This window comes from Electrona antarctica (genome assembly GCF_951216825.1).
Source record: "Electrona antarctica genome assembly, chromosome: 9".
Lineage (NCBI taxonomy): Eukaryota > Metazoa > Chordata > Actinopteri > Myctophiformes > Myctophidae > Electrona > Electrona antarctica.
In genome coordinates, this window is record NC_136790.1 from 55,962,502 (window position 1) to 55,989,582 (window position 27,081).

The 27,081-nt window shown below is 43.1% G+C and overlaps 1 protein-coding gene across 1 annotated transcript; it reads right to left on the reverse strand.

The window, feature by feature from the left end:
* Positions 1-3,444: 3,444 nt before the first annotated feature.
* nipal4 (NIPA like domain containing 4) lies at positions 3,445-26,623 on the reverse strand (the record flags this gene model as incomplete). Its single annotated transcript, XM_079510823.1, has 12 exons — positions 26,411-26,623; positions 24,673-24,759; positions 23,792-23,977; positions 21,189-21,245; positions 20,852-20,942; positions 18,626-18,786; positions 11,505-11,672; positions 10,566-10,645; positions 9,142-9,252; positions 7,980-8,081; positions 4,178-4,289; positions 3,445-3,584 (listed from the first exon to the last, which is right to left on the reverse strand). Exons 1-12 carry the CDS (start codon positions 26,442-26,444, stop codon positions 3,445-3,447), a joined length of 1,329 nt encoding a protein of 442 aa, XP_079366949.1. The 5' UTR covers positions 26,445-26,623.
* Positions 26,624-27,081: the final 458 nt, after the last annotated feature.

Below are 27,081 nucleotides of genomic sequence, written 5' to 3' on the forward strand. Positions count from 1 at the left end.
TTCACACAGGTGTGATTTCATTACGTCAGACCACAGTTGATCAGTCTATATAAGACCTTACATCACCAGTTCACACGGGTGTGATTTTTTGACTTGAGAGCTACTTTCAAAATGACCAGCTCAACGAGATCTACCCACCAAAAAATGATGATTCCATTGCTGAAACTAGTTTAACAATGTACCTGAGGGGGCTTTGGAATAGCAGTGCTGGCATTACAGGTACATAGAAGACAAACGCACTTGGAAAGGGAAATAGAGGAAACATGGGAAAATGGAATTGATCGTTTTTTTTTGTATATAACTTTGAAATACTACAGTAGTGACATTTGTGCACAACATTCTTAAAACAAAATATTGCATTGCTGGTTTGAGCTGACAGACATTTTTTATGTTAATCAAGTCACCAATTGTTTTTTTTCATATATTTTAATTATATATTTTTGTAGGGCATGTGGTCTACCTGCACAGCCTTTGTGATCTACTGGTAGATCACGATCTACCTTTTGGGCATCCCTGCTCTATAGCAATGATTACTGTCACAATATAGAGCTATGTAACACTGTTACTGAACACACTCTATAGCAATGATTACTGTCACAATATAGAGCTATTTAACACTGTTACTGAACACGCTCTATAGCAACGATTACTGTCACAATAGAGCTATTTAACACTGTTACTGAACACACTCTATAGCAATGATTACTGTCACAATATAGAGCTATTTAACACTGTTACTGAACACACTCTATAGCAATGATTACTGTCACAATATAGAGCTATTTAACACTGTTACTGAACACACTCTATAGCAATGATTACTGTCACAATATAGAGCTATTTAACACTGTTACTGAACACGCTCTATAGCAATGATTACTGTCACAATATAGAGCTATTTAACACTGTTACTGAACACACTCTATAGCAATGATTACTGTCACAATATAGAGCTATTTAACACTGTTACTGATCTATAGCAATGATTACTGTCACAATATAGCTATTTAACACTTATTTTAATGAACAAAAAAATGTAATAAAGTCAAGGAGACCTTAATTTAGAAAAAAACTGCCATTCATTAAACTCATAGAACAATGCAATATGCAACCACCAGGTGGCACTGTGGCTCTGGGGGTAGAGAGGGGGTCAGAGTGTCCTTGAGCAAGACAGACAGCAAGGAGCATGGTGTTTGTGTGTGTGCTTGTGCACGTGTGTGCGCGCCCGTGCGTGCGCGCGTGTGCGTGTTTTCCCATCGGAGAAGTAGTAGAACCTGTTTGGTTCACAATGTATCCTGAGGGAAAGAGAGAGAGAGACAGAGACAGAGACAGAGACAGAGCGTGCGTGCGTGCGTGCGTGCGTGCGTTCGATATTAAAATGACATGCAGTTAAACCCACGACACACATGATAGAATAAAAGACGACACACAAACACACGGTTTGTCATTAAAATGAACAGATTTTAAAACCACTGATGCTTCATTGACATAGTTACTCCTCAGCAGCAGACTGCACACAATAATCATTATTATTATTATTATTGATTTCCCCCTGTGTGATAATAAAGGTATCTATCTATCTATCTATCTATCTATCTATCTATCTATCTATCTACCTACCTACCTACCTATCTATAATGTGACAAACATCTCAGTTGGGAATGAAACTCTTCACGTCATTAATGTCAACATTTTCACACATGGTTTATCAAAACATCGATAGGCCTCTACGTATACGTTACGTATGGCTGGAAAACACAGGATATTCTTTAAAATCTCCAAAGTAACTACTAACCAAAGTAAAAGTACAAGTTTTGGCTCCGAGATGTAGTGGAGTAGAAGTGAAAGTACTGGACATTGGAAATACTCAATTAAAGACAGAACAGAACTAGAGTCAGTTACAGTGCAGTCTGTCCGTCTCACAGGGCAGAGCCGTCAGCAAATAGACAATAACAATTATTTATCATAAAAACAAACAAACCTATCGGGAGGATTTGAGCAGATTCTCTGAGACAGATCTACAAGACCACAATAGGCCTATCTCACAGCCACCTTTTCCACGCCCCCTTCCGGTAGCTAGTGGTGTCATTTAACATTAGCATTTACACGTTTTTTTTCTCTGGAGAATCTAAGTACATTTCCTAATGTAAAAAACTAGCTCCGAAAGGGGGCGTGGAAATTCTGTGAGATAGGCCTATAATGAGGGGCGTGGCTTCACCCTGGATCTACAAGACCACAATAATGAGGGGTGTGGCTTCACCCTGGATCTACAAGACCACAATAATGAGGGGCGTGGCTTCACCGTGGATCTCTGAGGTAATTTTGATGATGTCATTGAGGAACCAATGAAATGGCACAATGATTCAATTGGGGAGGGAAAAAAGGGGGTAAAAAGTAATTGGCTGAATGTATAGAAATAAAGTAGACCTATCTGACACACCTTTAGATCTCATGGAAGCCACACCTCCTCCGTTAGTATCTCGTTTCATTTCATCTCTTCATCCTTCTGCTCATTCCATCATGCTCGTTTAAGCACGTCTAGATGATCGTTTCAACCAATCAGATTGATTAGGAAATGTACGTCATCTTGTCCCTAACACAAACATTAAACCCCATTAACACATTCATTGCCCGGGGTTATTTAATCCAAAAGGTATGATTAAATCTACCACTACTAGCGACTGGACAGCAGGGGGACGTCTAACACAGGATGATTCATTTTCGATGACGTCCCACTGTTGAGCAACATCGAATGTTGTGCAACAAATGTTGTGTTCACGGTGCTCCCCGAGTGGAATAGTAAGAGAGTGGCGACACGCTTTGATCTCGCCGCAAAGCGGGGGGTGCCTATGGGCTATAGTTCCAAACATTGGAACTATCCCATTGAGACAAAGCGGGTGCCTATGGGCTATAGTTCCAAACATTGGAACTATCCCATTGAGACAAAGCGGGGTGCCTATGGGCTATAGTTCCAAACATTGGAACTATCCCATTGAGACAAAGCGGAGTGCTATGGGCTATAGTTCCAAACATTGGAACTATCCCATTGAGACAAAGCAGGGTGCTATGGGCTATAGTTGCAAACATTGGAACTATCCAATTGAGGCAAAGCGGGGTGCTATGGGCTATAGTTGCAAACATTGGAACTATCCCATTGAGACAAAGCGGGGTGCTATGGGCTATAGTTCCAAACATTGGAACTATCCCATTGAGACAAAGCAGGGTGCTATGGGCTATAGTTCCAAACATTGGAACTATCCCATTGAGACAAAGCAGGGTGCTATGGGCTATAGTTCCAAACATTGGAACTATCCCATTGAGATAGAATGAGCACTGCTGCATTACAATGGGAGTCAACGCTATAGTGTGGCCACTCTCTTACTATTCCACTGGGGGGCGCTCCGCTCCGTCTTTCACTAAATCTACTTAGTATTGAGTCTTCTGCTAGCTGATGATGAAGACTCTGGGTCCGTCCTCCCTCATGGGAGGAAGACTCTCCATCACGATGTTGTCAATCAGTCCGTCTTTATCTTCTCTTTTACTCCCTCTTCCTCCTCCTCCTCTTCCTCCATCTTCTCCAACACCTCCTTGTTAAACATAGAACAGTCCATTACACAGAACTCATCACTCATTCATTGTATTTAATCTCTGAAAGTAACTATGAGCTATGAGCTATGAACCCATTTCGACCTGAGGCCGATTTAAAAAAAAAGTCTTCTAAGTTCTCAGTTTTCTGAAAAACCTGTCAGTGGTTGGTGCTCAACCTTTTTCATGTCAAGGACCCCCAGAATTATCTGTATTTGGCCGCCGACACCCATCTGAAAATATGTTGTTCCAGAGACCCCCCCAGGAGCAAAGATGACTGAGGGAGTTCCAGGGGGTCCCCAGTTAAATGATAGTTTGGAACCAAATGGACCCTTATGGGTCTGGTTCCATTTGTACACTCTCAGAGTTAAATTAACATTGATTTTACAATATAAATTGGGGGTTCCCAGAGATATAAATGCCATTAAATGGGGGTCCGTAGACTAATGCATGTCAAACTGGGGGTCCTTGAAATTAAACGGGTTGAGAATCACTGCTAGAGCCGTAAACATTCTAATGGGGGTCCACGGGGTGATAAGTGTCGATTTGGAGGTCCTTGATGTGGTTGAAAAATAAATCTATCAAATCAAACCTTCAGCAACTCCGCCTCCTCCTCCTATAGCCCCGGTCCCGCCTCCTTCCTCTGTTGGCCCCTCCCTCTTCACCGGCTGACTCAGCTGATTGGTCAGCTGGTACATGGTCACCTGCGAGCCAATCAATCAATCAATCAATCAATCAAACACTTGGTCTAAAAGGAATGGCACCAAAAAAAAGTCCTTGTTGTCTTGTTTCCATTCGGGCCCTATTATATGTATTCAATTCATAAAACATGAAATAAACAAAATTCAATATCATCCCAACATATAAAACACTAGCTGTTTGTAGGCTACAGAGTTCAGTGGGTTTTCTGTGGTCTGGGCCAGAGCCATCTAATAGAAGAGTTGCAACATTGAGGGGTCAGAAAACAGCCTGTGGTCACATGGTTCATGTACTCACGCGGTGAGCCCATAGACTGCAATGCATTCAGTAAACTTCCGCTTGTCCCCATTCAATACTTCCGGTTATCCCCTTTCAATAGAAGTCTATGTAGGAGAGCCTCCATTGGACTGAAGCCCCATGAAGTGACCAATAGAAGTCTATGTAGGAGAGCCTCCATTGGACTGAAGCCCCATGAAGTGACCAATAGAAGTCTATGTAGGAGAGCCTCCATTGGACTGAAGCCCCATGAAGTGACCAATAGAAGTCTATGTAGGAGAGCCTCCATTGGACTGAAGCCCCATGAAGTGAACCAATAGAAGTCTATGTAGGAGAGTGTAGTCTTGGGGGGACCAAGAAATTGAATTTAACATTATGCCAATGTGTACCAATGCAACACCCCCCCCCCCCCCCCCCCCCCCAAGCCGGTTCCTCTTGAGTGAGTAAAATTGAGAGAAACAAAGCAACAGGGGGAGGGTGACATCCCTCTTGGCACTAACTCACTGGTTCACCACACACACCAGTTTGATGTTTACACTGACTAAGCAATCAGGACGACGTCAACCTCCCAGCGACCCCTTTTGCCTTTTTAAGTGCTTAAGCAGGAGATAGGCTGGCACGCAACAAACCGTTCAACCAAGAAACAGACTCTGTGTCGCCACGCCAATCAACACGCAAACAGACCTGCGTGGAAAATTACAACACGCAGACACACTGACATGCGCCTGCCTTAAACGATTCTGGGCTGCAAACACCCACGCTATAAATGAATGTGTAGGACACCTGTCCATTACTGTTTCTCCTCTTTGTTTTATCCATGTTCTAACCACTGCGTTGAGACCAGAGTGAACATGTCCGTCAAATGAGAGGAAATGTGTGTGCGTTGGTGCGCACGTGTGTGTGTGTGTGTGTGCGCGCACATCTGTGTACTAACACTTGAAAGAGGAGAGGGCTTAGAGATTGGGCCAGCGATAAGGAAAGAGTGATAGGTGCACAGGACAGCGTTTTCCCCTCTTCCTGTGTGCCATAAAAACTGTTAAAGCAATTCTGCTAAATCCCCAACAAAAACTAGTTCAAACTAGATTTGGGTAAGACAAAGGACAACGCCTAATTTAGTTTGAGACCTTTCCAATATAACGAAGTGTCACCCAAGACACTGTGCTCATTTGGTGCTTCTTTCTACCCGGGACGCCGGCTGCCTCACATCAGCCGGTGGGCTCTTACAACTGCACTGCCGTGGAAACCACATCAGGACTTGGAGCGAGTCCCGTTTTGCTAACCACTTGTGGGTTTCCATATGAAACAAATTGATCGACTTTTATACTTTATACTTTAACTAAAGAAGGACGAGTAAAGATACACTCGCGTGCAGCGCTGGAAACTAATTTGTCAACTTTACCCTGGTATCCAGTTTCCGAGCGCCGTTGAGGTTTTATCATCAAAGAGGTGGGTCAAAGATGTATTGAGACATTCGAGCTCCCAGAACGACATTCGTTTGATACAAATAGTGTTCAGAACTAATTATAGGGTGAGCTACCTTTTGATTTAGTTTTGTCATTTCAATCTTAAAGTGACGCCAACCATAGAGCCTCTCCTCGCGAGAAGATCATTATTTTTCCCTCTTATGTCTTCTTTCTAAAACTACTTTCTATGTTTGCATTGTGCTTGTAAATTGAACGGAGCTATAGTTGAAATTGTTGCTTGAGTAAGACTGGACTTTATAACGTTTGCCCTTGGCTATTTCGCACAACTCATGTGCGAACTAGCCAGGAGTAACTACCACAGTCTATCAAATAATAACTTTTCAACGTGCATGGTTAAATCCTTATGGCTCATGTCCAAATTGAATTAACCGTGACGCGCCCGCTCTGCTATGTTATTATTTTGAATGAATGATTGCACACGACCAGGTGCAAGTACTTTGTAAACAGTATTTCGATATAATAAATATCTCATTTTGCTGGTACAATCTAAACAAATCTCCGGATTATTCTTTGATTCCGTCTGTGTGTATTTGATTTGTTTTTACATTGAGGGGAACTGTAACCAGTATTTATTCATACCGGTTTCAAGAACTCACGTCTTCAGATAGACGTTTTTATGATAAGATACACAGTATGTGCATAGTTTCAAATCGCTTCATTCCGAGTGGAAACTATATATATATTGACAGGCTAATTGACTCACGTCTTCAGTGGACGTTAATGAGATGCAAGTAGATAGGAATTGAATGTGTGTTTGATTCGCTGGCGAGTCAGGGTTACATTTAATTTCTGGCTAATTGACATCATAATCAGCCTAATAATTACTACAAGAGCCTCCATTGGACTGAAGCCCCATGAAGTGAACCAATAGAAGTCTATGTAGGAGAGCCTCCATTGGACTGAAGCCCCATGAAGTTAGCCTGGCTAATAAGCCAGACTAATATCACACAACACTGTCACGGTATATTAGTCTGGGCTGGCTCCACTTGGATTTCATTTCCCGGGGGGCGGGTTCAAACATTTTCTCTTTGACGCAATTGGTCAGAGCTACTGTCATTCAAAAGTCTCAAGCATTGAACGTCACTGTACCAAAGCCCGCCCATATTGCATACCGTGTCCCGATTGGTCCGACCTGTTCTCGGTTGTAGGAAAGAGGCGTGCTACTGAGCCTCGCCAGACCGTAATCCGCTGGTAGGCAATTTCTTTTTGCCAACGGCTGATTCGGTCTGGTTTATTAACCAGGCTACCATGAAGTGACCAATAGAAGTCTATGTAGAGGAGCCTCTATTGGACTGAAGCCCCATGAAGTGAACCAATAGAAGTCTATGTAGAGGAGCCTCCATTGGACTGAAGCCCCATGAAGTGAACCAATAGAAGTCTATGTAGGAGAGCCTCCATTGGACTGAAGCCCCATGAAGTGAACCAATAGAAGTCTATGTAGAAGAGCCTCCATTGGACTGAAGCCCCATGAAGTGAACCAGAAGTCTATGTAGGAGAGCCTCCATTGGACTGAAGCCCCATGAGGTGAACAGAGTTTGCGTAACTCTGTCTTACTCTATGGCTCTGGTCTGGGGTTTTCTCTGGTCTGGGGTTTTCTGGCTCAAACCAGTGCTCTGATTTTCCTGTGGACTGAGGTAAGACAAATCCCATATTATGACACAGGAATCTGCCAGCAGATGTCACTGTTTTCACTTGTTTTGCCCGTTTTCATTGCAGCTCAAAGGGCTTCAGAATACACAAAGAAAGACCACAGAAAATCCACTGAATGTTAAACTTTTTTTTTTGTGAAATTGAGCTTAGACAACCTAAAAGACAAAAAAATGCATTTTTAATGTCCCGATCCATTTAAGAGTCACTGAGTTCCATTGTTAAATGAATTGGGGCCTGTACGGAGGCCACGCCCACCCTCATGACATCATCATCATCATTAATTACCTGCAGCTCTTTGAAGAGGTGCAGCATGGCCACGCCCACAATGATGACCAGGAAGCTGGCGAGCGCTCCGACCACGTCCCGACCCGCCATGGAGCGCCACTCCTGGAAACAATTATAATAATTAACTAAAACTAAACTAAAACAATTATAATAATTAACCTAAACTAACAACCCGCCATGGAGCGCCACTCCTGGAGACAATTATAATAATTAACTAAAACTAAACTAAAACAATTATAATAATTAACCTAAACTAACGACCCGCCATGGAGCGCCACTCCTGGAGACAATTATAATAATTAACTAAAACTAAACTAAAACAATTATAATAATTAACCTAAACTAACGACCCGCCATGGAGCGCCACTCCTGGAGACAATTATAATAATTAACTAAAACTAAACTAAAACAATTATAATAATTAACCTAAACTAACGACCCGCCATGGAGCGCCACTCCTGGAAACAATTATAATAATTAACTAAAACTAAACTAAAACAATTATAATAATTAACCTAAACTAACGACCCGCCATGGAGCGCCACTCCTGGAGACAATTATAATAATTAACTAAAACTAAACTAAAACAATTATAATAATTAACCTAAACTAACGACCCGCCATGGAGCGCCACTCCTGGAAACAATTACTAAAACTAAACTGAACAATTATAATAATTAACTAAAACGTTTCTTCCAAAGGGGGAGTTTTTCGTTACCACTGCTTGCTCTGTTTGCAAACACCGACAGAGCTTTGTCGCTCTACATGTAAAGTGTCTCGAGACAACTTGTTGTGATTTGACACTTTAATGAAATTGAATTTGAATTGAATAAAACTAACCTGCAAAAAAACATGTTCATTAAAGTATCACTTTGCCACTTTTCAACTTCATATAATAGGTCCTCACAAAAACTAAAACTAAGCGTCACAAAAATAAAAATTAACTAGCTCTCTGAACACGACCCACTCTGAACACGAACTAAAACTAACTAAATTCGAAAAAAATAAGTCAAAACTACCTAAAACTAAACTATAATGAAAAATCCAATTTAAAGTATAACATAATGCAATCTAACCTGGAACAGCACAACAGACATTCATTCATTCATTCATTCTCACCTGGAACAGCACCACAGACATCCATTCATTCATTCATTCTCACCTGGAACAGCACCACAGACGTGAGCAGCACGACCGACGTGAAACACACGTAGTACACCGGATACACCAGCAGGGTGTTGAAGGTGTCAAGAGCCTTGTTCAGGTAGTGGACCTATATGTGTAGGAATGAGAGAGAGACATAGAGAGAGAGAGAGAGACCATCACAATGTGAGACCAAGCGAGACAGACAGACACATATGATTATTTCTTCCTGTTGATTCTTGTTAAATGGTAAATGGTAAATGGTGCATTTATATAGCGCCTTTATCCAAGGAGCTTTACATAGATTGTGCATCAATTCACCCATTCACACACACATTCATACACCGATGGCGGCAGAAACCATGCAAGGCACTAGCCAGCACATCGGGAGCAATTTGGGGTTCAGTGTCTTGCTCAAGGACACTTCGACACTAACTCTGGGGGAGCCCAGGTTCGAACAGGCAACCTTGCGGTTACCATCCAGCCACTCTACCCCTGAGCCACCGCCGTTAACATGTGCACTCTTACTAGTCATCTTGCTGCCCAGAGTGTTAGCATGCTGGTATTGCTATAGCATTGCCGCCCGTCCAGGCCCACTATGCGGAGCTTGTTGTCCTTCCGGGTTAAACAGGAAGGTGGGGGCCTCCGGAAAGGGAACACCACCACTGGCATTAGCCCACAGCCTTTAGCTAGCAGTACAACCAGCTACATTAGCCCACAGCCTTTAGCTAGCAGTACAACCAGCTACATTAGCCCACAGCCTTTAGCTAGCAGTACAACCAGCTACATTAGCCCACAGTCTTTAGCTAGCAGTACAACCAGCTACATTAGCCCACAGCCTTTAGCTAGCAGTACAACCAGGTACATTAACCCACAGCCTTTAGCTAGCAGAACAACCAGCTACATTAACCCACAGCCTTTAGCTAGCAGTACAACCAGGTACATTAACCCACAGCCTTTAGCTAGCAGTACAACCAGCTACATTAGCCCACAGCCTTTAGCTAGCAGTACAACCAGCTACATTAACCCACAGCCTTTAGCTAGCAGAACAACCAGCTACATTAGCCCACAGCCTTTAGCTAGCAGTACAACCAGCTACATTAGCCCACAGCCTTTAGCTAGCAGTACAACCAGCTACATTAGCCCACAGCCTTTAGCTAGCAGAACAACCAGCTACATTAGCCCACAGCCTTTAGCTAGGAGTACAACCAGCTACATTAGCCCACAGCCTTTAGCTAGCAGTACAACCAGCTACCATGGACAGCTCTCTAACCTTTGGAGATGCGGCGCTTTGAAAATCGAGTTATAATGGAGGCTCAACGGAGCTTTAGAAATCGCATCGCTGCTGGTGAAGGAGGAGGTCTAAACTACCCGGAGCAATGCTAAAAGGTAAACAAACGGTCGGCACGTTCGTATATGGATTAAACGGTTCACATCACACACCTGTGTCACTATGGAGGCGATGAGCGTGAGCAGCAGGATCCATGTGAGAGGACGACCAATCACTGAGCTGTCTGACACCACTGGGAGAGAGACATAGAGAGACACAGAGAGAGAGAGAGAGAGAGAGAGAGACCACACAAAACCAAGTTATTAATGATTTTTCTGCTTATTCTTTAAGTCACTTGGGAGGATAAGAGTGTCTGATAAATGCTTAAACACTATAGAGATATAGATTATATCTCCACTGGGAGGAGACCCCGGGGCAGACCAAGGACCAGATGGATTATATCTCCACTGGGAGGAGACCCCCGGGGCAGACCAAGGACCAGATTGATTATATCTCCACTGGGAGGAGACCCCGGGGCAGACCAAGGACCAGATGGAGGAAACACGTGGACTCACTGGCCTTGGAACGTCTCGGGATCCCCCAGGAGGAAGTCACTAGGTAAGGTAAGGTACATTGTATTCACAGTATAAAGCGCCTTTCAAAACAAATGTCACAAGGTGCTGTACGATAAATACAAAGTTTTTAGCAGCTTTTTGAAGGTATGGACAGATTCTGACCCTCCTCAGGGAAAGGGGTAGTTAATTCCATAAGGTAGGGGCTACGAACGCAAACGCTCTATCGCCTTTAGTTCTTCATTTCGTTGTAGGAACTTTAAGAAGGTCTTTACCTTGTTTTGGGGGATAATAATTCAGTTATATACACTAATGTTGCTCTGGAGGAGAGGGAAGTCTGGAGCTCTCTGGTGGAGCTGTTGCCCCCGCGACCCGACCACGGATAAGCGGTTGAAGGTGCAGTGGACTTTACCTGTGTGAATGGCCAGGCCCTGTACTGTACTGTACCTGTGTGTATGGCGATGCCCAGGCCCTGTACTGTACTGTACCTGTGTGTATGGCGATGCCCAGGCCCTGGTACTGTACTCTACTGTACTGTACCTGTGTGTATGGCGATGCCCAGGCCCTTGGCGGACGACACGGTGAAGGCTCCCAGCAGAGAGCAGATCCCGACGTAGACCAGGATGTTGGATCCTCCGAACCGAGGAGACACGAAGAGAACGAGGACCGCACAGGAGAGGAGGAGGAGACTGGCGTACACCAGGAACCCTACACGCACACGCGCACACACACACACACACACACACACACACACACACACACACACACACACACACACACACACACACACACACACACACACACACACACACACACACACACACACACACACACACACACACACACACACACACACAGTATGAGCACCGCACAGCAGAGGAGGAGGAGGCTGGCGTACACCAGGAACCCTGCAGACGGATGGACAAACCTATCTTTATAATAATAGGTCCTCACTAGTGCAAATGCATATATTTTCCGTCCGTCCGTCCGTCTGCTCTATGGGGGCCGTGCACAAAAGATCCTGGTGCTGGGGGTGACAAAGGCATTGCCTAGCAACCGGCCCAATGTTAAAAGTAGATTTTTGGGAAACCGTTTTAATATTTGGTGTGAAGCTTTATGTAAGTAGATATCTCGTACTTGGCAGACAACAAGTGTAGAGGGAAAGTGCGAAATATCTTGCACTTAGCAGAGAAAGAATTAACCCATTTAGACCTGAGGCCGATGAAAAAACAATGTTTTCTGTGTCAGTCTTTCTCAATGTCAAGGATTTGAGTTAAAAACGTTCACTCTGAAAGAATATATATTCAAAGATTTGAGCCACATCTTGTAGATCTGCTATTTTTCAATAGCTTTAAAGTATGACATATTGCTTAAAACACCAAAAGGGGTTCCCTGCCCAGGGTCCATATATGGAGCTGGCCTGTTCTGACATCACAGGTATGTTCTGATATCTGCATAGACTCCATATTTGGGCATGCCTGACACAGAACTCCATACATGGGCATAGGGCTGGCCTGTTCTGACATCACAACACTCCATATCTGGGCATACCTGACACAGAACTCCATACATGGGCATAGAGCTGGCCTGTTCTAATATCACAACACTCCATATTTGGGCATGCCTGACACAGAACTCCATAATCGTCGGGAACTCAATTTTTGAGGTTTTTGATTTTTTTTCTTGCATAAATCACCCTTTACGTCCGTGTGTTGTTTCATAAATCAGTGCTATTGAACACCGTTTACGTCTGTGTGTTGTTTCATAAATCAGTGCTATTGAACACCCTTTACGTCTGTGTGTTGTTTCATAAATCAGTGCTATTGAACACCCTTTACGTCTGTGTGTCGTTTCATAAATCAGTGCTATTGAACACCCTTTACGTCTGTGTGTTGTTTCATAAATCAGTGCTATTGAACACCCTTTACGTCTGTGTGTTGTTTCATAAATCAGTGCTATTGAACACCCTTTACGTCTGTGTGTTGTTTCATAAATCAGTGCTATTGAACACCCTTTATGTCTGTGTGTTGTTTCATAAATCAGTGCTATTGAACACCCTTTACGTCTGTGTGTGGTTTCATAAATCAGTGCTATTGAACACCCTTTACGTCTGTGTGTCGTTTCATAAATCAGTGCTATTGAACACCCTTTACGTCTGTGTGTTGTTTCATAAATCAGTGCTATTGAACACCCTTTACGTCTGTGTGTTGTTTCATAAATCAGTGCTATTGAACACCCTTTACGTCTGTGTGTTGTTTCATAAATCAGTGCTATTGAACACCCTTTACGTCTGTGTTCTTTCATAAATCAGTGCTATTGAACACCCTTTACGTCTCTGTGTTCTTTCATAAATCAGTGCTATTGAACACCCTTTACGTCTGTGTGTTGTTTCATAAATCAGTGCTATTGAACACCCTTTACGTCTGTGTGTTGTTTCATAAATCAGTGCTATTGAACACCCTGTACGTCTGTGTGTTGTTTCATAAATCAGTGCTATTGAACACCCTTTACGTCTGTGTGTTGTTTCATAAATCAGTGCTATTGAACACCCTTTACGTCTGTGAGTTGTTTCATAAATCAGTGCTATTGAACACCCTTTATGTCTGTGTGTTGTTTCATAAATCAGTGCTATTGAACACCCTTTACGACTGTGTTGTTTCAGAAATCAGTGCTATTGAACACCCTTTACGTCTGTGTGTTGTTTCATAAATCAATGCTATTGAACACCCTTTACGTCTGTGTGTTGTTTCATAAATCAGTGCTATTGAACGCCCTTTACATCTGTGTGTTGTTTCATAAATCAGTGCTATTGAACATCCTTTACGTCTATGTATTGTTTCATAAATCAGTGCTATTGAACACCTTTTACGTCTGTGTGTTGTTTCATAAATCAGTGCTATTGAACACCCTTTACGTCTGTGTGTTGTTTCATAAATCAGTGCTATTGAACACCCTTTACGTCTGTGTGTTGTTTCATAGATCAGTGCTATTGAACACCCTTTACGTCTGTGTGTTGTTTCATGAAGCAGTGCTATTGAACACCCTTTACGTCTGTGTGTTGTTTCATAAATCAGTGCTATTGAACACCCTTTACGTCTGTGTGTTGTTTCATAAATCAGTGCTATTGAACACCCTTTATGTCTGTGTTGTTTCGAAAATATTGAACCAATGGAAAGTAGTAAAAAGTGCTTTGGACAACTCCATTGGACCCTCAAAATGTCTGCTAAAGCAACTAACTCCACCACCTCTCCCCCTCTCACGGAAGTAATTGACAATATATAAAGTTACAACACCAACTTTGATGAGGCTGTATTGCTTTGTTTTAAAAATATAAGCTTTTCTTAATTTCCTGAAAAAATTATATTTTTCATTTCCTGAAATGGTGATGTAAAACAAACGGTGACAACACAAACATTAAATGCCATTAACAATAAAGAGACAATATGACGTAAACGACACATTACGACATACATTTTCCCTTCATTGTCAATGCGTTTACTAAACAAACTTTGAACTAAAGACAAACATTAAACCTGTGTATAGGAGGCGCACCTCAAAAATGGAAAATAGCAAGGCCTTCTTATATCGATATAAAAGGCCTTAGAACGACTATACTCGTTCTGAGCACCGAATCTGTTAAGCTACTAATATAGACTGAAGTAATTAAAGCGGGTCATGTTTGCATGTTATGGAATTTGAAATCAATAATATATCAGTATTCCGATATGAACCTGCGGGCCGCATTAAGTGAAGGCTGCCCATGTATGGTCTATGACTTCAGTCATCTACGACACACCAACTTGGCCTACATGTGACATCATGTAGGCCAAGTTGGTGTGTCACACGTAGGCCCGCTAACCTATATAAGTGCTGACCCACACAGTAGGACTGCATTCCTTCAAGTCATTCATTCAAGGTGTTCAGGACTGCATTCTTTTACAGGGAGAAACCTATAAACTACTGTGTGAAATGCTTCGTTGGTCGGTGCACCTAATAGGGCTTCCAGAGACACCGTATGATGCTGCTGTAGCAGTGGACCACAAAGTGTACTGCTTTAGAGGATACTTTATCAAGTCTAAGCGTCAGACTGAAGTGCATGTCTTCAACACAGAGTCTTTATGCTGGATCGATTTGCCCCCAGAGACACCTGGAAGAGGACAACGCCCCCTTGAGGTTCGCCCCATGCGTACCAGCCGTACAGCTGTGCTGATTGACCCTTTCATCTACATCTGGGGGGAGTTACTGGCACACGGAACTACAGCAAGGTGCTTTATGCATTTGATGTTGACGACCACAGAATGCTCACACCCAAGGTTTCTGGGGCTGTTGGCCACTCAGAGGTATGGCCACTCAGCCTGTGTCGTTGGGAAGGTCATGTTTATTCATGGAGGATGGACTGGGTATAGATACACTAATGACATCTACAAGTTGGACACCACCACAATTGTCTGGACTTTAATTAATACCAGAGGAACTCCTCCACCTGCTTCAGCATGTCACTCTGCTACCATCATCGGGGAAAAGATGTTTGTATTTGGGGGCTATTGGTCTGGGACGTACCACAACATGATGATGGTCCTCCCTGACAGAGAGACCAGAACTGCATCGGCACCTGTTCTTGTATGAAGCCATGCTTGGAGATTGTCCTGAATGCATCTCATCTTTTCTGAAGTGGGACTCTGAGCCCTGAACTCTGAGCTGCACACGGACGACATTCTCTCCGGCGAGGAGCCCAGAATGAGTGCAGGACTGAACATATCAAAACTTTAGGAAGCACAAATGTATGAGGCACACAGAATAGGTTGTGTGATCAATTACCCAACACCAATCACAACACACCTGTCAATTGTGTGCGCCATAATGTTTGTGCTTCCCAAACCTCGACTGTTGGAGGAAGTTTTTATATTTTCAGTCTAGCTTTTCCTCATGTACAAGTGGCGATATTTTACATAACATATGTTTTCTGCCAGACTCGGATAGGACTGATATGTGGCTGTATTAACTGCTCTGATAGGACTGATATGTGGCTGTATTAACTGCTCTGATAGGACTGATATATGACTGTATTAACTGCTCTGATAGGACTGATATATGGCTGTATTAACTGCTCTGATAGGACTGATGCTGTATTTGGTATTTAGAATACATGAAATGTATGTAAGATTACAGACATTCTAGGACTATTAACAATATTGGAAAGGTGATGATTAGGAAAGCCAGACAATATTGTTGGTTGAGCGTCACAGAAAAAGCGAAACCAAGAGTCACTTGTCCAACGGACAAGTAAACATGTAATGCAGCCTTAATGTCAAGCCCTGTAAACTGTTTTTAGATCGTTTTGAAATGTGTCTTATCTTTTTGTAAACCTGTAACTCACATGTTTAGGCTATATCTTCTGATGTATTGTGATGTTTTTTTCTATATGATATTGTATTACTCGACGACACTGAAAATGAGTTTGATTACTCTGTAATTTTGAGAATAAACACAACTTTAATTAATTAAAAGTCCATAGACTTGGCCGCCACGTGACGTAATTTCAGAAAGCCACGAGATAAAAAAATCACACCGGTGTGAAGTGAGGGGCGCCTTTCATCAAGTTGATCACATGTGATGATGACATCACAGAAGGACGTCGTGTTTTCTGTACCGATCAAATTAGAAGAAAACACATCTGGTCTCTGTCTCGACTCGACTCTGCGCTGAGTTGTTTGTATTTGGGAGCTGGGGGGGTCAGTACTACAACACAGAGACCAGCCAATGGATGAACACTCCTTCTGCACAGCCTCTTCCAGAAAGACGCTACAGTCATTCAGCCTTTTCCTACAATGGAGAGCTGTACATATTTGGTGGCAGGAACAATAACCAGGACTTCAATGATCTGTGGAAATTCAGTCCATCCACCTTCACCTGGAAGAAGGTTGAGTCCAAAGGGAATGTTCCATGTTTAAGAACTCCTTACACAATATGGGGTCACATGGTATTCTGTTGCATGGTGGGAGATCGTATCATCCTCTTTGGAGGACATAGAACATACGACACAGTCGATGATGATCTGTATGTCTTAAGACTTGAGTCCTAGTCTGAAGACCTTATGCAAGCTGGCAGTTATTCAGTACGGTCTGGATCAGTTTGAACTCCCACACAACATCAGGTGGGAACTGGGAGCCATGACAACCAACAGCCAATAAACAAGAGGACACAGAAAAGTTAAAAAAGAGGCTACTAAAAAAGAAAGAAAAGGGGCAGCAATCAACAAGTTGTGTCCACAGATTGTAAGACACGTGGACGAAGAGAGCCCTGTGGTTTCTACTGACACATTTTGAAGACACTTTTTTTTTTTTTGCCAAATTCAAATTCCTCTTTGAGGGGCCGCCCTAGTGTAGCGGTTAGAGCATACGCCTTTCATGTGGAAGGTTGTGGGTTCGAACCCCACCTGGGTTAAAACAATAATAATGAGAAGAAAATACATAAACGACTGCTATTGGCTGCAACCAAATCGAGGGCGGGTCTTTACTCAGTAGAACCAATAGAGGCCCTAGAAGAATACCTTACTTTATACTTAACATAAAACTATTTAAAACAAAAGGTACAGGTTTTGGACAACAACAATAATAAATAAATAAATAAATGTTAAACAATCCTTATAGTTGTCTTTTTTGCATTGTTAATATTGTATCTGTGTTGTCTCAGCCTTGCAGCTATTGTTTTACTCGTTTCTCCGACATATTGTAAGCCACATTTTTCACATGTGATTAAATAAATACAGTTGCTGGTGCTGGCTGTTATCTGTTGTTTAATCTCCAGCACACGTTTTGTTGTTCTATTTTTAACTATTTGTTTGGGTTTTGAAGTATTCTGGTCTCTGGCGTGCTGGTGTGTTGATTCCTTTTAGCTTGCTGTGTACCAGATAGTCTTTATTTTTTGTTTTTTCTGTAGGCCGATATAATTTTATATTCCTTTAGAAGATCATCTGTTCGGTTCTCAAAATTCCTTTTTAATCTGTTGTTGGTTAGTCTGCTCTGTGTTGAATAACTGGTTACCAGGGCCAATTTTGGGCCTTGATCCCGCATTCCATCTAAGATGGTATTGTGAGCTTTCCAAAGGAATGTCCTGGTGTAACCTCGTAGTCTGAGAGCATTAAATAGCGTTTTACAGGCTATTTTGAAATCACTTCCTTGCGTGCAAATCCTATGGAATCTGAGCAGTTGTGATTTGACTATCCCTGTGTGTCCTGTGTCCTGTCCGAGCAAATATTGTTGTTGTTTGGCATTTAGTGCTTCTTTTCCCTCAGTCTGTTTATGATGGCTTTGGCCTTTACAGCCGTGTGTTTGTCTGGGGAGGCACTGGGGAGACACTGGGGAGGCACTGGGCAGGCAATGTATACACGTTCTGAATGACCCTGCTGACAGATTCAGTAGCGCAGCTCAGAATCTGTTCTCGAGAGACTATCGGACACATAAATGACGTAAAATTCTCCATTCATTGTCAATGGGAATTTAACTCTACACCAATAGCTGAATATAGGAGGGGCTAGCGCCCCTCAAAAAAAAAAAAAAAGCAAAGTGGCTACCGGGCCAATCACAGCTCGCCCTGACACAAGTGCACTGGCCAATCGCGTCCAAAGCGTGTGCGTTGTGAATGATGTCACTTCCTCTTACCCGGTTCAAGCAGCATGTGGGTCATCTGCTCCAGTGATGTCACTTCCTCTTCCTCGGGCGCGTGGATGACCATCAGCGTGCTACCCAGAATGCACAGCAGGCAGCCCAGCTTCCCCAGGAGGTTCAGTGTCTCCCCCAACAGGTAGGAGGACAGAACTGCACTGTGTGGTGTTGAGGGGGGGGGGGGGGGGGGGGGGGGCACACAGTACATTATGCTGTTTAGACCAGTGGTTCCCCATCTTTTTCATGTCAAGGACCCCCAAATTAACACTAATTAGCCCTGCGGACCCCAATTTGAAAAGATATGCCAGGACCACCCATAAGAGAAGATTTTTATGGCTCTAGCAATTTCAAGGACCACCAGTTTTTTACATGCATAGTAGTCTACGGAGCCCCATTTAATGGCATTTCTATTTCTGGGACCCCCAATTTATATTGTAAAATCAATAACGGTCCATTGGGTTCCATGTGTACACTCTCAGAGTTACACTCTCTGAGTTACAAACCCATAAGAGTACATTTTGTTCCAAACTATCATTTAGCTGGGGACCCCCCCTGGAACTCCATCGAGGACCCCTGGGGGTCCCCGGACCCCACTTTGGGAGCCACTGGCTTAGACAGTGGGTTTTCAACCCTTGCCCAAACTTGCACTTGCCCAAATGTGCCCAAGATGTGATGACCTCAGCACATTTGCGATGACGGCGTTGGCCGTTTTTAGCCCAAAGTGTGTTTTTTGTGCAAAACTAATGCTTGGAATGTATTCAGAATCATGAAAACCCCCTATTTTGACACATCACACGATACTTGAAGCATAATGACATTTAGACATTTTTGCCTTATACACAGTAGGATGGGTCATGACCGAAAGAATAAGGTCGCGAATACAAGCGGCCGAAATTAGTTTTCTTCGACGGGTGGGTGGCATCTCCCTTAGAGATAGGGTGAGAAGTTCAGTCACACGAGAGAGACTCGGAGTAGAACCGCTGCTCCTTCGCCTGGAAAGGAGTCAGCTGAGGTGGTTCGGGCATCTGGTTAGGATGCCTCTCGGGCGTCTCCCTAGGGAGGTCCTCGATGCACGTCCCACTGGGAGGAGACCCCGGGGCAGACCAAGGCGCAGTTGGAGGAAACACATCGACTCACTGGCCTTGGAACGTCTCGGGATCCCCCAGGAGGAAGTCACTAATGTTGCTATGCAGAGGGAAGTCTGGAGCACTCTGGTGGAGCTCTTGCCCCCGCGACCCGACTACGGATAAGCGGTTGAAGATGGATGGATGGATCGATGGATGGACATCTAAACCCCTATAAAACAAATTCCTCAATGCTGACAGTGGATTCATGAATGTAATTACAGTATATAATATATATTTAATATTTAATGTAATTACAGTATATACTATATATTTAATATTTAATATAATTACAGTATATACTATATATTGTAGTACAGTATTAAATGTACTTAGTTACTTTCCACCACTCCTAATAACCTGCATATGGTTTTGAATGTGGTCAGAGAGAGAGAGAGAGAGAGAGAGAGAGACCGAGAGAGACACCGGCACACAGGTGTGGCGGACAAACAAATCAGTGAATTTGTTTATGATGTCATAGTCACAGTCGACACAATGTCTTGTTTATTGGCACGCAACAATATAAATCCAAGGATTCGAGATTTGTGTAAAAAAACAAAAAACAAAACGTTCCTGTGCTTGCTAGTTGCTAGTTGCTACACAGCGTTGAAAGGAGGATCGGCCCCGATTTACGATCATTTGAAAATGACGCGATCGATCGGCCAGATGTCCGACCACGTAATATCCAGTCAGATTAGGAGCGTTAACCCATTCAGGACGGGAGCCCCTTTTGGTGTTTTAAGCATCATGTTATACTTTAGCTATTGAAAAATAGCAGATCTACAAGCTCGTAGCGCGGCACTCGGTGCCGCGCTACGAGCTTGTAGATTTGCTATTTTTTTTTAATTGTGAAAAGGTGGAGCAAATCTTTGAACATATATTCTTTCACAGTGAACGTTTTCAACTCAAACCTCTGCTTCCGGGGGGATCCCTCCCTGGAACAACACATTTTCCGAAGGGGGCCCGCGGCCAAAAACAGATCATTCTGAGGGTCCTTGACATGGAATAGTTTGAGCACCAACTGACACAGAAACATGAGGTTTTACAGAAAACTGTCAGAATTTAGAAGACTTTTTTTTTTTGTTTCAAAGTGTCGTACCTGATCAGGACACTCAGAGCTCCCAGGGGGGTCACCACCGTGGCTGCAGCAAACATGTAGGCTGCAAAGTTAGACCCCTCCCCCAGACCCACTGGAGGGGGGGGGGGGGGGAGAGAGAGAGAGAGAGAGAGAGAGAGAGAATATACAGCTATTTAACACTGTTACTGAACACACACTCTATAGCAATGATTACCGTCACAATATAGAGCTATTTAACACTGTTACTGAACACACACTATAGCAATGATTACTGAGCTAACAATATAGAGCTATTTAACACAAATTTTAACCAAAAACTGTCGAACAGAAAATAAAGTCCACAATATGCGGTCCTTACTGGTTAGGAGGCCGGCCCACCACAGCCAGTCTTTGAGGTAGCCATGACCACCATCACCTGGAGAACACACACACACACACCACACACACACACACACACACGCACACACACACACACACGCACGCACGCACGCACGCACACACATGCACACACACAAGAGCATACAAGGACACAAATGTTATCATTTAGACCCGTTGTCGATTCTACAAATATCTTCTAAAATCATGACAGTTTTCTTTAAAAAAAAGAAAACTGTTTCTATATCGATGGTTCTCAAACTATTTCGGGCCATGTCGTCGTCGTAATAGCGGATTTTACACTACAAATAGCGTTGTGAGCTTGTAGATCTGCTATTTCCAGCATGCAACCAAGTGTAAAATGACTTATACTGGATCTCTTGTCCACTAGTCCCTTCCTAACATTTTAGTCTACTTTATTTTAGTTATTTTAATTTAGTTTAGTTTTTATTTGTTGATCGTTTTCATCAGTGAAAAAAGGTAGTCGACGAAAAAATTTTGTCATAGTTTTAGTCGACGGATTCAACACTGCATCGGATAAAATTTAAATATAGGCCTACTCTGCTTTTAGTGACAGGAGTTGGGTTTAGTGGTCTGGGGTTAATTAAAAGGCTCCTAAAAGTTAAATCTACACAGAGGCTCTTATTGTGGGCAGACTACAGTAGTTATAAGAGCTATTGTTCAGCTCCAGTTAAAACTGGTGTGAATATGAAACCGGAGCTCTGTCTGTGTGTGTGTGTGTGTGTGTGTGTGTGTGTGTGTGTGTGTGTGTGTGTGTGTGTGTGTGTGTGTGTGTGTGTGTGTGTGTGTGTGTGTGTGTGTGTGCAACACAATGAGTGTAATCAGGGCGGAGGTGCATTGTTCAGACAACCCTTGGTAAATACAACCTAAAAACCTAGAACTAGGCTCTCGGGATCGGGTGGCACTGCGCACACACGCACGCACGCACGCACGCACACACACACACACACACACACACACACACACACACTCACTCTCTCTAATGGACTAAAGTGGGGAGTCGACCGTTACCAGAGAGGTGCAGAGAGAATGTTTCAATAAAGTTCACAACTACAAACATGTAGTGTAAATCTTTTATCTTTGAATATATTCTTTCACCGTGAGTGTAGTCCCTGGAACTACATATTTTCAGATGGGGGTCCAAATACAGATAATTTTGGGGGTCCTTGACATGAAAAGGGTTGAGCACCGCTGACACAGAAAACTGTTAGGATTTAGAAGCCTTTTTAAAAAAAAATCAGCCTCAGGTCTAAATGGGTTAAAATAAGGACCTGTCTGTAAAGACAGAGTACGAGTAGAGATGGAGCTCCAAACCCGGTAGGCCTACCTGAAAGAAATCAGATAACAAGCTTATTGAGTACCCGTTATCAATAAGCTTTGGGCTTATCGAGTACCCGGTATCAATAAGCTTTGGGATTATCGAGTACCCGGTATCAATAAACTTTGGGTTTATCGAGTACCCGGTATCAATAAGCTTTGGGCTTATCGAGTACCCGGTATCAATAAGCTTTGGGATTATCGAGTACCCGGTATCAATAAGCTTTGGGCTTATCGAGTACCCGGTATCAATAAACTTTGGGCTTATCGAGTACCCGGTATCAATAAGCTTTGGGCTTATCGAGTACCCGTTATCAATAAGCTTTGGGCTTATCGAGTACCCGTTATCAATAAGCTTTGGGCTTATCGAGTACCCGGTATCAATAAGCTTTGGGCTTATCGAGTACCCGGTATCAATAAGCTTTGGGCTTATTGAGTACGCGGTATCAATAAGCTTTGGGCTTATTGAGCCTGTTATGGAGCATAGCGGTCCATGACATGGCTCACACTAAAGGTTCCGCATGTAAACACAGAACTGGGGAAAACATCCTTTTGTTTTAGTGCTCCAAACACCACGTGGAATGACCTACAGCTTAAATTAAAGATCTGTTCTCCCATAACATACGGTCAATTTAAATTTGAACTTTGATTGCAGACTTACCCCGCAGGTGTCTGCAACTGTTTTTAAACATGTATTAGATCAAAATCAGGAAATGTTGCTGTTCTGTTTTGTTGTTTTTGTTTATTGCTTCGAAAATGTTGTATTATGTTGTACTGTATCTCGATGACACTGCAAATGAGGGAAACCTCGATGTCTCTCGAGAATAAATAAAGGTTTGAATGAATGAATGAATGAATGAATGTATCGATACCTGCCAACCAACGCTGTCCGGGTAAACAAAATGACGCTTTTGAAGTGACGGCGCACATATTAACCAGTTAACAGTTTCTTCAATATTATTTTCCAAAAGTAAAAAAGGTCAATTGCCTTCATGTCTGTTAGAAACGTGCTGTATTTGAAGGCTCTAGTAAAAGATACTGGTTCTGTTCAGAATGTTATTGTCTCCCGTCTTTCCACAAAATAATAGAAAATGCTCGATAAGAACCCACCTCGATAAGAACCCACCTCGATAAGAACCCGGCTCGATAAGCCTGATCGATACGGTGCTCGTTATCAATAAAACTTAACGAGCTCCATCCCTAAATGTAACGCTTACAAAAAAGGTCAGTAATTAAGACTCCACCCACTTGCTCTGGTCTGTCCGTTGGAGGCGGCCAATCGGAGGAGGGCTTTCTTCTTGAGAATGACGCTCCCTCCAATCAGGAAGGCCGACAGTATGGCCAGGCTAAGCCCCACCCAGAAGTTGTAGTTGGACCACTCCTTGTCGCCGGGCAGGTTCAGGCCGTGGACGTCCGTGGTGTTGACCAATGTGGCTGCAGGACAGGGGAGGGGAAACGATGCGGCACATTTTGATTGGCTAGTAGTTAGCGACGGAGGCTATGGCCATGACCTCAATCGTACCAGGAAGTAAATAGTAATTATTACACAATCGTCTAATCGCAATAATTTAACCCATTTATGGACTGAGACCAGATTCTACTAAATGTATTCTAAAATCATGACAGTTTTCTGAAAAAAACCCTGTTTCTATATCAGTGGTTCTCAAACTATTTTATGTCAAGGACCCCCAGAATGTAATTGGCCCGCCTACCCCCATCTGAAAATATGTTGTTCCAGCCCCCCCCCCCCCCCCCCCCCCGAATTAAAGATTTGAGTTAAAAACGTTCGCTCTGAAAGAATATATATTCAAAGATTTGCGCCACATTTTCAATATTTTTCTAAAACAGCAGATCAATAGCTAAAGTGTAACATAATGCTTAAAACACCAACAGGGGTTTATTATAGCCTGGATCAGCGATAAACCGGTTTCATGAAAACTGGTTAATCTTGCCAGATTAATTTGGCCAGTTAACCTGGATATGTTGAGGCTTAATTCAGTTTCATGAAAGCAATGCCACACTAGTTCCCATGGAAACTAATGCTGTGGACTTAGCCTGCTCCGGACCAGGCCCAGGACCGGACCCCCCCCCCCCCCCCCCCGTGAGTGCGTGCGTGCGTGCGTGTGTACCTGGCGTGTGTGTGGTGTTGTAGGGCGGACCCCCACTGATCACACACACCACAGTTTGAGAACCACATCTCAACGGAATCACAGAACCTAGAGAGAGAGAGAGAGAGAGAGACAGAGAGAGAGAGAGAGAGAGAGAGGAGGGGGGGGGTGCTTTAGTGTGACCCAGTCAGACCAGATTTTGATTAGACAGACAGACAGACAGACAGACAGACAGACAGTTGTTCAGGACAGACAGACAGACAGACAGACAGACAGGTGTTCAGGACAGACAGACAGACAAACAGACAGGTGTTCAGGACAGACAGACAGGTGTTCAGGTGTCATGTTGACAGTGTCAACAAGCCACAGGGAAGTCATGACTGTACACATGACTCCACTGTACTCTGGAGTACAGTGACTGCTGTCTTAACTTGTTTTAACTGTAACACTTCAAGCATTATTTTAAACTTTAGCTGTTGAAAAATAGCTCTACAAGCTCGTAGCTGCTATTTTTTTTTAAACAATTGGAGCAAATGTGGAGCAAATCCTTCAATACATTATATTCTTTCATAGATAACGCTATTAACTAAATCTTTGCTAACTGGTGGTCCCTGGAATAACATATTTCCAGATGGGAGGGGGGGGGGGGGGTGGTCTGTGGCAAAATACATATAATTCTGTGGGTCCTTATAATGAAAAACTTTAAGACCACTAATATAGAAACATTCTGTAGAATCTGGTCTCAGATCTTAAATGTTAATTTTGTTAATATAGCCTGACTGTCAAGAACCTTTTCACCTGAACGACCCCCAAATATGATATGACACACACACACACACACACACACACACACACACACACGTGTGTACAGTACAGCAGTGGTCCTTGAGGGAGTTCCAGGGGGTTCCAATGCAGCTAAATGATAGTTTGGAACCAAATGAACCCTTATGGTTCTCTGTACCCGTTAGGGTCCATTTGGTTCCATGTGTATACTCTCGGGAGTTAAATTAACATTGATTTTACACTATAAATTGGACTACTAATGCATGTCAAACTGGGGGTCCTTGAAATTAAACTGGTTGAGAATCACTGCTTGAGCCGTACAAATCTTCTCTTATGGGGGTCCCTGGCATTATCTCTTCAAATGGGGGTCCGTGGGGCTAATGAGTGTCAATCTGGGGGTCCTTGACATGAAAACGTTTGGAAGTTGGAACCACAGCAATAAGCAGCTACATTGATTGATTGATTGAAATATTTATTAACAGTTTGCAGAATTACAGTACATTTCAAGCACAAACTCAATACAAAGGCAAACTGTGTGGACGACCAATTAAGCATTACACTTGTTTACAAGAGGGCCCACCATGTTCAATTCATCAAAACATTTAGAGACGTACAAATAGACACTTTATAGACAAAGAACAGAACAGGAATTCATCATACATGTCATCACATGTCTGTCACAGTCAGAGATTTGTTTTATGATGAATTCCTGTTCTGTTCTTTGGCTAAATAGAAGTGTGTATTTGTACGTCTCTAAACGTTTTGATGAATTGAACAAGGTGGACCCTCTTGTAAACAAGTGTAATGTTTTATTGGGTCGTCCACTCACAGTTAACAGTCTTTGTATCGAGTTTTGTGTTTGAAATGTACTGTAATTCTGCAAACTATTGATACACACTTCAATCAATCAATGTTTATATATTTGTGAAATGAGAGAAGTATTGAATTAAACCGTGAATGTGTTTAATAGTCTCACCGTCACTGCATTCTGTGTCCTCTGTCTTCAGCATGTTGGTCTGTTGGTTATCAAAACAACCTCCTCACCTCAGAACGCAACGCGCGCACACACACACACACACACACACACACACACGCACACACAATTCCGTGCTCATCACTCACTCTCAGCCCTTTGATATGAATCCATATAAAGTATATATTAAATGAAGCAGATTAATCCGGCGTTATTGTTACGGATCTCTCTCTCTCTCTCTCTCTCTCTCAGCTGCACCTGGCCGCATCATCATCACAGCCCCTCCCCCCCGCGAGGCCCCGCCCCTTTGCCCTGAAGGGACCAGTGTGTGCGTGTGCGTGTGCGTGTGTGTGTGTGTGTGTGCGTGCGTGTGCGTGTGCGTGTGCGTGTGCGTGTGTGTGTGCGTGTGTGTGTGTGTGTGTGTGTGTGTGTGTGTGTTGTTATATATACAATAGCTACCTGGCAGGCAGACAGGCAGGCAGGCACACACACACACACACACACGCACACACGCGTCTCTAAATGTTATGATGGATTGAACAAGGTGACACCCTCTTGTAAACCAGTGTAATGCTTTATGGTGTCGTCCACTCACAGTTAACAGTCTTTGTATTGAGTTGTGAAATGTAGGCCTACTGTAATTCTGCAAACTGTTGATAAATATTTCAATCAAT